This window comes from Hydra vulgaris, chromosome 01, assembly GCF_038396675.1.
Source record: "Hydra vulgaris chromosome 01, alternate assembly HydraT2T_AEP".
Classification (NCBI taxonomy): Eukaryota; Metazoa; Cnidaria; class Hydrozoa; order Anthoathecata; family Hydridae; genus Hydra; species Hydra vulgaris.
Window position 1 is genome coordinate 62,107,501 of NC_088920.1, and position 15,000 is coordinate 62,122,500.

At 25.3% G+C, this 15,000-nt stretch overlaps 1 protein-coding gene across 1 annotated transcript in view; it reads left to right on the forward strand.

Moving 5' to 3' along the window:
- Positions 1-15,000, forward strand: part of LOC136075501 (macrophage colony-stimulating factor 1 receptor 2-like) — a 232,616-nt gene that overhangs the window by 13,783 nt on the left and 203,833 nt on the right. The window contains exons 3-4 of the mRNA XM_065788871.1: positions 11,157-11,216; positions 11,607-11,667. Coding sequence (XP_065644943.1) covers positions 11,157-11,216; positions 11,607-11,667 — 121 coding nt within the window. The remainder of the gene's footprint in view (positions 1-11,156; positions 11,217-11,606; positions 11,668-15,000) is intronic.

Here is a 15,000-nt window from a genome sequence, read left to right on the forward strand (position 1 = left end):
TCGTATACCGTTAACCTTTTTTCTTTCGACTTTTTTAAACAAAATCTAATGCAACATGGAACGTTGTGTAATTGAGTTTAAAATATAAATAATATTTAAAATTCAGTATATTACCAAAACTTAATATAGTAACAAATTTTAATATAATAACATTATTTTAAAACAGCATACAGACTATTCGGGTAACTTTAAATTTGTTTCACTGAACTTAATTCATAAATGTAATATAATCCAAACTGACCAAAAGCTTGCTGCAAGTTTTTTTTCAATTACTATTTCTCTGTTATGACTTTTGTTCTAAATTATATATACCGGAAATTTAATTGAAAATCATACCTTTTTAAAAGTTTCTTGTAGCAATGAAACATGTGAAATATTACAAATTATTAAACATGTTACATAAAAAAAAAATATTTATATATATTTGTATTTATGTAACATATCGCTTCTGACCCATTGTGGAACAAAGATAATCGTTAATGATGGCTAATCTGCTGAAAGATCCTTTTCCTTCAGAAGTTGAAACGGGCAATCTTAGAAAGATTTTAAGTAAAATACACACTTTTGGAAATATTGAATGTAGCGCCTTAACAGATTAAGATAACTTCATTAAAAAGTTCGACAGGCTTTTCGCTGGCTAGAATAGTCCTTCTTATGGAAAAGAATGCCAAATTTCAATAGAAAATTTGTTTTTACTTAAGTCTTCTGTGTAAAGTTTAGCCAGGTTCTCAGCATTATAATAATCTTTACCACTATGAATCGTGAGCTTGATAACCTCAATGTATAATTTACAGCCAACAAACTCTCTCTGAACCCTACCAAAAACAAAGATATTTGCTTTTTAAAATTTCCTTTATCTGGCAAGTTGCCCGTAAGACTCACTGATATTTAAATGGAAAAAATTTTGTATTAAATTCCTAGGCGTTTAATTGATGAGCAAATAAGTTGGAAAGAGCGCATTAATCTAATAGAAAATAAAATTTTATAAGTATCGGAATTATTCATAAAAGTAGATATATATTGGATAAAAACTGTTTAAAATCTCTTTACTTTTAATTAATTCATAGCTATATTAGTCATTGCAAGATTGCCTGGCCAAGCATTTATCCGCAAGACTAACGTGTATCTTCAAAAAACACAAACAATCAAGCTGCCTCATATTAAATACTAATAAATACACCATTCAACATGCCATTCAACTGGTTAAAATCCAACATGCCATTCTACTGCTTAAAAAGCTTGGAATGCTGAAGGTTTTTCAATTAATAATTTATAATATTCTTTTATTTATGTTTAGATTAAAATATCATATGGTGCCTAATATTTTTAAAGACCTTTTCTTTATTGATATGTAATAATCTGTAGATCATAAATATCAAACAACGCATTTGTTGCTTAAGCATTAGGTATCAAAAGCTTTGTTAAAATAATCACAAACCTCAATAACATATTCAGAGCCATGTTTGTGGAACTCATTTCTTTCAATTAGTAGCAAAACTAAAATTTTAATTCAATTTTTCAAAAGTATCTAAAAAAAACAGTCACTTGATAAATATGTATTTCGAATTCTACTTTAATCTTAATTTTTATTTGACTCTCTTTTAATTTTAAACTTTTCCTTTTGTTAAAAAGCGGTATTACTCTTTACATCATTACTAATCATTAAAATTTATGAATGTTTTTATGCTTTCAAGCTGTATTGTATTCAAAACAAAACAAAAAAATTTATATATATATATACATGTATACATATATATATATATATATATATATATATAAATATATATATATATATATATATACATATATTTTTTATATCTGGTAACTGATTGTTTATTTAATATGTAAATGATACTACGGTGCTGGATGATAAGACTTTTGTCTTCTTTCTGCTCCCTTCACATTTTATCTAAAAAATATTACAATTAATCTATTATGAAGATGATGTAATGTATATCAAAATATATATATATATATATAAATTTATGTAAATTATGTTAGTGTATTTTACAAATAGAGTGCTCAATGTTCTTAAAGAACAGAGCAATAATTAATTAGTAAAAAACACTTATCTAACTTTTATCTTCGACTTGAAGTTTCACCATTGCTGGATCATCAGGAAGAGTTACTAAATCTCAATAAACATTCAATTTATAGAAAAAAATATTTTACAGAAACTTATAAATTATTATAAAAAATTTTTAATTACTTTATTTTTTTGTTAACGGGAAGTTACAGAAAGTAATTATGAAATAATTTTCTTTGGAATGGGGATAGTTTAATTTGGTCATTTGTTTTTATAATTTTTTAAGAGGTATTTATTTTCGTGCCTACATTTAGAAATTAATTCAGATTTTTTATTTAATAAATTTTCTTGATTTAAATGAGTAATTATTTCAAATTTTTCTTGCAAACATTGCATACATTTTTTGGAAATGTTATTATAGGCAGGGGCAGATTTTAGAATAGACCATTGTAAATTAAAATTTTTATTTTTTTCTTTTAAATCCCAAATATATTTTGACAGCATAGTCTCTTTTGAATATTTTTTGTGTTTAAACGATTGTTTGTGGTTGGCATAACGTTTTTTCCATTCCCCCTCGGTTAAGCCAATATATTGTTTATCAGGGTTGTTTTGTGAAGAAACAATGCACTTGTAAATTACATTTTTCGAAAGGCATTTTCCATTTAGAGGGCAATCTATTTGTTGTTTACAATTACAATAATCAGCGTTTTTTTCTTTTATATGTTCATTTTTATTAATTAACGCGTAGTTGTGGCCTTTTATAATTCTTTCTAAATTTTTTGTACAACTATAACTTACTTTAATGGTATTTCTGTTAAAAATCTTATGTAATTTATTAGAGGGAGGAAAATGTTTGTCTACTAATTTTAGAAAAATTTTACCTATATTTGTTGAAACATTTTTGCTGTACGGGGGGTTGAACCAAATTATGTTTCTATTTCTATTACGCTTTTTTGCAATTTTCTTTTCAATTTTTAGCTCGAAATTTTGAAAGCCACTTTTTTTAAGGGCATCTCTATAAACTCGTTTAGAGGAGTTAAAAATATTTTCATTAGAAGAGTTTTGGTTTAGCCTATTGTTAATTGAAATTGGAATTTGTTTTAGAATTTGAGGGGGATGGTTCGAATTTACATTAATATACAATAATTCGTCATTAGGTTTTTTGTAGGGCTTATAGGAACTTTCTGAGAGGTTAAATGTGACATCAAGAAAATTCACTATTTTTAAATTTATATTTATTTCAATTAGGAAGCCAATATTTTTAAAAACTTTAACAATATCTTTTCTAATTTTATCGAGTTGTGGCCCTGATTTTTTATGCATTATTATTAAACCGTCGTCGCGATAAAAACCTAATTGATTAATTTGGATTATTTTAGCTAGGGTATTTAAAATAAATAAACCTACAAATTCGCAAATTTCTGCTCCGTCGTAACTTCCCATTGTTACATCAAAGCATTCGTGCGTGGTTTTTTTCTTCCACGTTTCCTTACCAAAATAGAGTAAATTTTTTCTGCAGTGCTTAATTATACGGTTAGTGTCCTCAGTAATTTCTAAATGGGATTTTCCAAATTCTATTGTTTTATCTAAAATTTCTGCTGTAATTGAGGGGTAAAAATCAATAATATCAAATTGTATAAATGTGCATTCATTTTTATTGTTAATTTTAGAAAACCAATCTATAACATCAGTGGTATTTTTCCACTGATGTAAACCTAATTTTTTCCGAATAGAGTTATTAATTTTGTCTAGTTTTGTTTTGCTAACGTGCCCTAGTTCACTTTTTGAAGGTACTAGTAGCCTACAAGGGAGTTTATTTTGAAAATTTGGTTTGTGATCTTTTAGCGAAACAAACGCTTGCGCTGGTGCAACTGATTCAATTCTCGCATCTAAATTAATATTTTTGGCGATTTACATATTAAGCTCCAAGTTTATACTTGTTGAGCACTCTTTAATTGTATTTTACCTAACCTAAACATGGAAACTAACAATTTTACTTACTCTCTCAAAAATATCCCGATCCCAGACAAAAAAAGTTATACTATTTCATTAATAGACAAAGTAGAACACTTTATTATAAGAATTTGTTGGAAAGCCCATTTTTTCTTAGAATCTGAAAAAAATAAAAACCCTTTAATTGAAAAAAAACAGAATGAAAATTATGGATTCAAAACAAAAAACGCCCCACCAATTTTGAAAATGATTTATTACACTTAATTAAAACTATAAAATTACAAAACATAAATAATGAATTCCAAAAACAATTAAAATTAGACATTAATAATAATATAAAATTGAACACTAATATTTTAGTTTTTGCTGACAAAACAAGTAACATTTACCAAATTACCCCAGAAACTCATCAAAAAATACTGCGCGATAATATTTCTAAAAATTATACAAAAGCACCAAAAAATTTGGAAAACGCCATTAACTTAGAAGCTCAAAACATCGCCAAAAATATTAATTTAGATGCGAGAATTGAATCAGTTGCACCAGCGCAAGCGTTTGTTTCGCTAAAAGATCACAAACCAAATTTTCAAAATAAACTCCCTTGTAGGCTACTAGTACCTTCAAAAAGTGAACTAGGGCACGTTAGCAAAACAAAACTAGACAAAATTAATAACTCTATTCGGAAAAAATTAGGTTTACATCAGTGGAAAAATACCACTGATGTTATAGATTGGTTTTCTAAAATTAACAATAAAAATGAATGCACATTTATACAATTTGATATTATTGATTTTTACCCCTCAATTACAGCAGAAATTTTAGATAAAACAATAGAATTTGGAAAATCCCATTTAGAAATTACTGAGGACACTAACCGTATAATTAAGCACTGCAGAAAAAATTTACTCTATTTTGGTAAGGAAACGTGGAAGAAAAAAACCACGCACGAATGCTTTGATGTAACAATGGGAAGTTACGACGGAGCAGAAATTTGCGAATTTGTAGGTTTATTTATTTTAAATACCCTAGCTAAAATAATCCAAATTAATCAATTAGGTTTTTATCGCGACGACGGTTTAATAATAATGCATAAAAAATCAGGGCCACAACTCGATAAAATTAGAAAAGATATTGTTAAAGTTTTTAAAAATATTGGCTTCCTAATTGAAATAAATATAAATTTAAAAATAGTGAATTTTCTTGATGTCACATTTAACCTCTCAGAAAGTTCCTATAAGCCCTACAAAAAACCTAATGACGAATTATTGTATATTAATGTAAATTCGAACCATCCCCCTCAAATTCTAAAACAAATTCCAATTTCAATTAACAATAGGCTAAACCAAAACTCTTCTAATGAAAATATTTTTAACTCCTCTAAACGAGTTTATAGAGATGCCCTTAAAAAAAGTGGCTTTCAAAATTTCGAGCTAAAAATTGAAAAGAAAATTGCAAAAAAGCGTAATAGAAATAGAAACATAATTTGGTTCAACCCCCCGTACAGCAAAAATGTTTCAACAAATATAGGTAAAATTTTTCTAAAATTAGTAGACAAACATTTTCCTCCCTCTAATAAATTACATAAGATTTTTAACAGAAATACCATTAAAGTAAGTTATAGTTGTACAAAAAATTTAGAAAGAATTATAAAAGGCCACAACTACGCGTTAATTAATAAAAATGAACATATAAAAGAAAAAAACGCTGATTATTGTAATTGTAAACAACAAATAGATTGCCCTCTAAATGGAAAATGCCTTTCGAAAAATGTAATTTACAAGTGCATTGTTTCTTCACAAAACAACCCTGATAAACAATATATTGGCTTAACCGAGGGGGAATGGAAAAAACGTTATGCCAACCACAAACAATCGTTTAAACACAAAAAATATTCAAAAGAGACTATGCTGTCAAAATATATTTGGGATTTAAAAGAAAAAAATAAAAATTTTAATTTACAATGGTCTATTCTAAAATCTGCCCCTGCCTATAATAACATTTCCAAAAAATGTATGCAATGTTTGCAAGAAAAATTTGAAATAATTACTCATTTAAATCAAGAAAATTTATTAAATAAAAAATCTGAATTAATTTCTAAATGTAGGCACGAAAATAAATACCTCTTAAAAAATTATAAAAACAAATGACCAAATTAAACTATCCCCATTCCAAAGAAAATTATTTCATAATTACTTTCTGTAACTTCCCGTTAACAAAAAAATATAGTAATTAAAAATTTTTTATAATAATTTATAAGTTTCTGTAAAATATTTTTTTCTATAAATTGAATGTTTATTGAGATTTAGTAACTCTTCCTGATGATCCAGCAATGGTGAAACTTCAAGTCGAAGATAAAAGTTAGATAAGTGTTTTTTACTAATTATATATAAATTTATATATTTATATATATGTATATATAAATATATATATATATATATATATATATATATATATATATATATATATATATATAATATTTATATATACATATATATAAATATATATATATATATAAATATATATTTATATATATATATATATATATATATATATATATATATATATATATATATATATATATATATATATATATATATATATATATATATATATATATATATATATATATATATATATGTATGTATATATATATATATATATATATATATATATGTATATATATTTTTTGATATATAATATTATAATATTTTTAAGCTTTGAATAAGTTGAGAATAAAGAATAAGTTGTGTAGTTAGGAACTTTAAAAATTTGAAAACAGATGTTTAAAATACTTCAGATAAAAATTTACAATGTAAGTTTTGAAAATAGTTATTAGATTTTCAAATTCTATTTCAATTACAAATAGTTCTTTAAATTTTAAACACTATACTTAATCACAATACTCACCTGAATTGAGATATTTCATATAATTAAGTATTTGAAATGCGTAAATACGCGTGGTTAGTATTTTCTTCTTATCGCTAGGTTTGCGCATAATAAACATTCCAAGAATAAGTTATTTTAAGGTATGTTTACAGATATCAAGCAAATATCGTTTACCGATGAAATACTTTTTGATTTATTTTCTTTATCGGGGTGATATTGTCCTGATGAAGTAAAAAGATGCCAATCTAGTAATGATATAAATATTGTCGTCAAGACATCAAGCCAACTTCCATGTGTTATCTGGGTAAAAATTTACAACCTCAACTATCGTGCATTCAATTTTTAAGCACAGTAATGTGTAAACAAAGCAAACGATACAATTTTTTGAAGACTTTTTTGTAGTCCACAAATTTAGCCAGAAATGGCACTTGCGCTATTGTATGACTGATCATAAAAAAGTTTTGCTTAATTACCAAGGTTATGTTAAAAAGACATAAGAAGAGTAAACAAGTTTAAAGCATTTACAATAGGTAGCTCTGAGAACTAAAAAAGTTTTCGACTCAATCTTTATTGAAATGTATTGCTGATACATTATTCCACTAAATCATATCGTAATATTGGTTGAATAACGTCTATAGAGGAATCTATTACACGAAAGTTTCTTTCAAAAAAATAATAACGAGTTTTTCAGTTTCAGGAGGTAATAAAATGCAATAATGCACTTTTGATTATAAAAAAAAAAAAAACATTAAAATATAAAAATTGTAAAAAAGAGACAACTAATGAGGTCTTTCAAAATTCTCTACACACCCCTACGATACTGGATCTAATTAGTATTATTGAAATCATAGTAAACACAAGATGTCTTAAAACGCTCTTTTAGAAATGAAATCGTCTATAAAACGTTTTTTAAGCAACTGTGTTTATTGGATACTAAATGTAACATAACTGACTGAACATTGACCTAAAATAAATGAAGAATGTAAACCTCACAATTACTACTGAATATAAACATATCAGTATGCATTATTATTTGGCACTAACTACTTTTAAATCAAATTAAATTTTTTCTTTTTACTTTTATGATTATTATTTGTAACAGCACGATTTATAAGTTTTATACCAAAAACTTGAACCTCGCTATTTAAGAATGAAGCAGTGATATTTAAGATTGAAATATAATTTCTATTTTAGTTTCTATTTAGTCTTTTTGGTGTTAATTTAGTTTCAAACTGTAGTTTTACTTATAAAATTATTTCTATTTTAGTTTTAAATCAGTTCTTATAAAAATAGTTTCAGTCAGTTCTTATGATTTCAGCAACTCTACTTCTTATTTCAGTTCTTAATTCAGTTAATATTTTACTTCTGTTAAGTTTTTTTTTTAATTTTTAATAGGATATTAACATAATAAGTATCATTATCAAAGTTGCAAGAGAACAAAATTAAAGCAATTTCTTAATATAATATAATACAATATAAATAACCTTACTATAATTGTAAACCAGTCAAATTAACAATTCAATTGAATTGAGATGAGATTTATTATAAACTATTAAAAAATATACGCTTGAATTTTAATCACATATTCTTGTTTAGTTTTATAAAAACTGTCACCTCTAATGATGTCTGCATTGTCTCATTCAATTCATTAACTCTTAAGTGTCTTGAAATATTTATATTTTTTTGTAACAATTAATGTGTCTTTGATGCAATAGTTTGACTCTTACATCAACGATATATATAATCTTTTGTTATAAAAGCATGGCCAGCAAGCCAAAGAGCACTTAACTAGATTGGTGGTCAGACTTGTGCAACAGCAATAAAGGAAGTGTAAATAAATTGTCATAACAACTTTTTTGGTAAATTTTACTTTTGAATTCAATAGTTTTCGTTCAGTAATAATAAATAAATTAACTTCTATTTTCTTTTCTTATATTGATATTCAATACTATTTCAGTTCTCGTTCTTCAAATAATTTCCAGTCTCATTTTTCATTCTCACTAACATTGTTGATTATTTTTGCTTCTAATTTTACGTAACGTTAACTTAACTATTACTGGAATGAAGTAGTAAAATCATTTAAAAGCATATTGTGTATAATAACGTTTGATGGTAAATGCTTATGATTCCTACCTCTAAAAATTTAGCTAAGAAAAGGGTTCGCAATCAAGACATAAAAAAGTACAACATTAGTCTTTTTAACCACGTAGCCAAAAATAACTGTTGCAACTTAAAAACTCTTTAAATCTAAAATTGTATTTTTCAATACCTGGTAAAATTTCTCGCAATTTATCATCAACTAATTTAATTTAAAAAATTTTACAACTTTCTTATAGCTTCCTTCCAGGTACTGACAGATCTTTAAGAAATATTTTTACATGTGAAATACATTAAGATGGCTTAAACTCATGCGAACCAATTAAAGGTCTCCATCTAATAATATTACATCTAATCGATCAGTTCATATGCGTGAAACTTAAGTATGTGAATAAACTTCTTGAAAAAGGAGAAAGAAAGCATTTTCGGACACTAGATGCTCAAATACTTTTTTAACTGCAATATTTCAAAAGTGGAAATGTTAAAGCAACAAAAAAAAGTTACTACAGTGAGTGGGAAACTATTTACAGTTAATAACAACACTATTATTAATGTAACTCTAATAGATTCTTTATTTTGTTTAGTTATCGACAGTGTTCGTATATATTCTTAAAATGATCATATTGGAAGCTAGAATATAAAAATAAATATGAAAAAAAAAACTATTTTTGCGCGCGTGCAGTTTTACATTTAAAAACCAATGTAGCTATATTAGATAAAGATTTCATATTGGAACTCTACATTGGAAGTTGTTCCTTATTTTTAATGTGACTGAAAGAAGAACCTACTTTGAAATACAAAATTTCAAACTACTTTAAATCTAAAAATATAAAAGAAAGTTTTGAAAGGTAAAGTGAGTTCGTCAAAGTTTAATGTACTAAAACTTATTAAAGCTATTAACAAGTTGTACTAATTTCTTTGTTTAAAGCATGTTGATTTATATAATGGATACTAGGAGAAAATAAGTTCCGTCTCTAGGATTGGGGTCAAATACGTTCAATAAAATTCAAAAACAAATATTTTAACTCTTGACTCCCAAATACAAATAAGATATTTTTTTCAAGAAAATTCTGATAAAATGAAAGACTTAATAGAAGAATGAAAACAACTAACCAAACCAAACAAAAGCAATTTTAAAAGTTATTTTGGTGTTTAATTAAAAAGATTATTTGTTGCAACAAAAAAAACAACAAAGTTCATGGCTAATCCAAAAAAACTGCCAGTCAAATTAGTTTATGGAACTACAAATACATTTAATCAAAAACAAATTCTAATACATTTACTTAAATAGAATTTTATTCAAATACAATAGAAAATACGAAAATGTAGCCTCTCATTATCAAATGTAAATACAAATACATATTTGACCCCAACCCTTGTTGTAACTATTTAAATTTAGAAATACAAATACATACTTGTTATTAACGCCTGTTGTCACTATTTAAACTTAGAAATACGAATACATACTTGTCCCCAACCCTTGTTGTCCCTATTTAAACTTATAAATACAAATTCATATTTGTCCTTAACCCTTGTTGTCACTAATTTAAACTTTGAAAGTTTAAAAAAGATTGAGCTTATAACTAGTTCATTAAAAAAACTTTCAATATAAGGTATGTTAGCATAATTTTTAAACTTTTTTTACTGATCGGCATGTAATATAACTTATTTTGATATGTTTTATTCTTACTAGTAAAGTTTTATTGACTGTTGGAAGGCACGTGCACACCAAGTAGTCTAAAGATACTTTGCTCATTTTTATTTTTATTTTAAAAAGATATTATAATCTGTAGTATATAGTACAAATACACCTTCATTACCAAAGTCACTGCCAAGTTTGTGTCCAAGTTAGAAAGATCTACTTGAAATGCATTCAAAACTCAATTTATTTTCTTCTATATAGATTTTTAGAAGACCGTTACCGTTAGTAGTCAGTTTACACCGTTCTAAAAATTCTGTACAAAAAGTTTAACTCAAAATTGCCTACGTTTTAATTTAGATATTGTTTAGATAAACATCAGCTTTTTAACTTATTTAGTGCAAAAACAAAAAAGAAAAGAAAAAACAAGAAAATGACCGGCAAATAACTGAAAGACATTTTTTTATTTATTAGGAAGGAATAATTTTTTTTTAATGTAAACATTTTTGGAGTTCCAAAATCATATTTCTTACACTTTCTTATTTTTGATGTTAGTGCATGAAAGCTTGTAATGCGTCAAAACCATTTAATCTGATCAACTGCTTATCGGACTGTGTAAGTTTGAATTATTCGACTTCTTATATATGAAAGCGTTTTTTTAAAAAGGAGTTAAGTCCTTTCTTTCAATAATTGAATTTTTTCGACATTCGGGTTCTTTCTATGATATTATAATTGTGAAAAAATGTTCATTATCTTTATTAACGATTACAAAGTTTATAATATTCAAAAAATGCTTTACCGGCTAATTATTATTTTTTTAATATTTCTCAAAACAATAAAAATGTAACTTAGCTATTTGAAAAAATGCTTTTTTTGTAGTTTTTATAAATATTTTCAGTTATTTTAATGGCAGACAATATTATTATTATAAAAATGTATATTAATAAGTATAGTATTTTAGTTTTAAATATAACATAAAGTTTTGATAATCTTAAAATATTTTAGAATTCAACTTCATGTGAGTTTGGATGCAAGTTCTATACCTACCTTAGTGGTGCCACCAATGGTATTTCAAAAAACATAACTCTTTATTTTATCATTTCAAAATCTTTATTATTGTATTAAAGTAATCTATAGGCATTTTACAAAAAGTGGTTTCTAATTAAGACAAAGATGATTTTATATATATATATATATATATATATAATATATATATATATATATATATATATATATATATATATATATATATATATAATATATATATATATACATTTCCGGAGTATATATATAAATATGTATATATATATATATATATATATATACATTTCCGGAGTATATATATAAATATGTATATATATATATATATATATATATACATTTCCGGAGTATATATATAAATATGTATATATATATATATATATAATATATATATATATATATATATATATATATATATATATATATAAATATATATATATATATATATATATATATATATATATATATATTTAGTCTGTATATATATATATATATATATATATATATATATATATATAATATATATATATATATATATATATATATATATATATATATATATAGATTCCGGAGTTTCAGCAATTAAAACGTTTCCTTTTTTTAGGTTAATTTATTTTTTAAAACTTTTAAACTAAAAAAACATTTCTTAATGTGATCCTTTACTTTATGACATTTTTTAAATTAAGTTTTCACTAAAAAGATGCCATTAAAACTTTTATTTTATTTGAAATATTTTTTATATTTGTGTTACGTTAAAAAAATTAAAATCTCGATTAAATTTCTCAGCTTATAACATTTAAATAAGTAATCCGAACCTTCAAAGATTATCCGAAAAGCAGACATAAATTTTTTTTTCCAAAAATTTAATGTAATCTTTTTAGCACAGAAATTAAAAAAGTAATACTTTTAGCAAAATTAAGATTATTATTCAATATAAGCTTCGTCAGAGTAACTTTAAACCTTAGAAAATTCAACCTAATTTGAATCGATAATGGTATTATTATAATTGAAGTTTGACTATAATAATACCAATGTCTATTCGAATTGGCTGGAAAATCCCAGTTGGCACGCCTTGTTCGGAGATCGTCCGTAAAACTTTTGCTAGTCGTCCAGAGGAATTCGTCTAAAACTCATGATGCCAAAATTGCCAATAAAAGTAGTAATTGCACTCAATCTGCAACGAATTTTATATGTTATTTTTAAAAAATTGTCTAATTTTGGGACCCAATATCTCCTCAATAAGTAAAAGCTTGTACCTAAAAAAGTTACAAATGATCAAATTTCATTACTTTCTACAAAATATTTTAAGAAAAAAATATTTTGAATTCATAACTTTTGGCTTACATTTCTCAGAATATCGCTCTTGAAATTAGTTTTATTTTTTAATTTAAAAAACTTAATATTAATCAAATTTAACTTAAACTATAGGTAAAATTTAACGTTAAATGAAATTTTGCAATTGTTACGAAAATTAGCTGAAAGCCGAATTTCCATTTTAATTTCAGCACCAAAGTCGAAGCCTTAGCAAACTTTTCATTTCATTTAGGATTATTTGCCGGTCCTTGAGAAAATTTTTATACTTTTTTTATTAATGACATTGCTAAAGATTTTTATAAGTCTGTAAAGTCAAGCGCCTGATCCAAAAAGTGAGATTTAGTAAATTGAGAACAACGAATCTTAACATCTGAAAATACCACTTCGCATTAATGGAAAAACGGTGTTGTCTAAAAATTATGTATTTTATAGCAATGATATCTGGCTTGCATTACAAATCGCTCTTTATTTATAATCCGTAATATATTTATTCCAGCTTTTTCCTTACTACCAAGACTACTTAGCAATAGGTCATCCATCTTTAATCATAAACAGTTCCTAAGGATGTGCGCACATTTGAATACGTTCAGGCCATACTAGCCCACGAAATTATCTGCTTATCTCATATCATCAGTCAATAATCAACCTCTGTAACTTTATAGGAATAAATTTTTTTAGCATCAACATTCTAATTAATGCTAATGCGTATCTTAAACTTTTATAACTTCCGGGCAGTGGAACTCTTCCCCATAAAATTGAAAGCGTATATTTTATAAAACAAATGAGCTTATGTGTTGGCTCTAAGGGATGTTTTTTAATACAACTTTTTTTTCTATTTGAAAGATTATAAATAAATTTGTTCATTGCACTATGAATTTTTAATGTTAAATAAAAATATTTACAAAATGAATTTTTTCATAACTGTGTACACATTCTGCTGTATATGCAATAGAGGTGCAGAGCTAATTAAGATTGCGAAGTATTTTCATCTTTGATCCTTATTCAAAGATTTTGTAAATAAATTTTTTAAAATTTACTGATTTCAGTAAATTTTGAATAAAATTCTAGCTAAAAATTCAGCTAAATTTGATAATTTACACGTACTTTAAACATTAGAACTAAAAAAGACCTCAAAAGTCTCAAAGTAGTGATAAGTTGCTACATTTTAAACTTACAAAATACCTTAGTAACGATATAGATATGCTTAACAACGGTTTCTCTAAATCATTCATAATTAGTTCTCTAATTAAAAATGAGGTAAAAAATATTTTTATTGCAGAACTCAACAAGAGTATTTTAACTGAAATAGAATATTCATATCATTACACCATCATGCTTTTATAGTAATCACCCCTTTACGTTTCTTAATATTCTTCTTAAGCAATTTGTAGATATTTAGAAGTTCTGTGAAAAATGGATAATCAGGTGACATGTGGTGTCCTCTGAGTTATATATCCAATACTAGACAATTGACTTGATCAGCGACATGTCGTTGAGAACCAATAATAAATTTTGTTTCTTCCAGTTTCTTTTCTGTTAAGCGTCTTTGTATCTAACTCACTATTCAACTCCTGCTTCTAATGTTTACATTCCTAGTGTCCGCTACAATCATCTTTACACTTTCCCATAACTTGTTTTCATCATAAACAACTGTTGCACCATTAATAACAGTACCTGCTTTTCCACCTGATAGACCTAGTGCCAATAACTGAACTTCTCTTTGTTTATTCATTAACACTAACACTTGATATTCTTGGTGAATAATACGTTCACCAATAAAGTGCAGTAATCAACTTTCTAAAGGTAGCTTTTTATTTTTTTTTTCATATAAGTTTAACATCTTCTTTATTAGTTGACCTGAATATCTAAAACTGTGAAGGTGCTCTAATTTTATTGCCATCTTGAAATAACTATCATCAAAAGGTTGCTACTTTGCTGGTTGATAACTTTAAAGATACTACTAACTTGGTAGTAGGTATTTGTGGAAGTTTCTTCTGAATCTTTAAAAGATCAATAATAAGGACAAATCTGTTATTCCATCTCT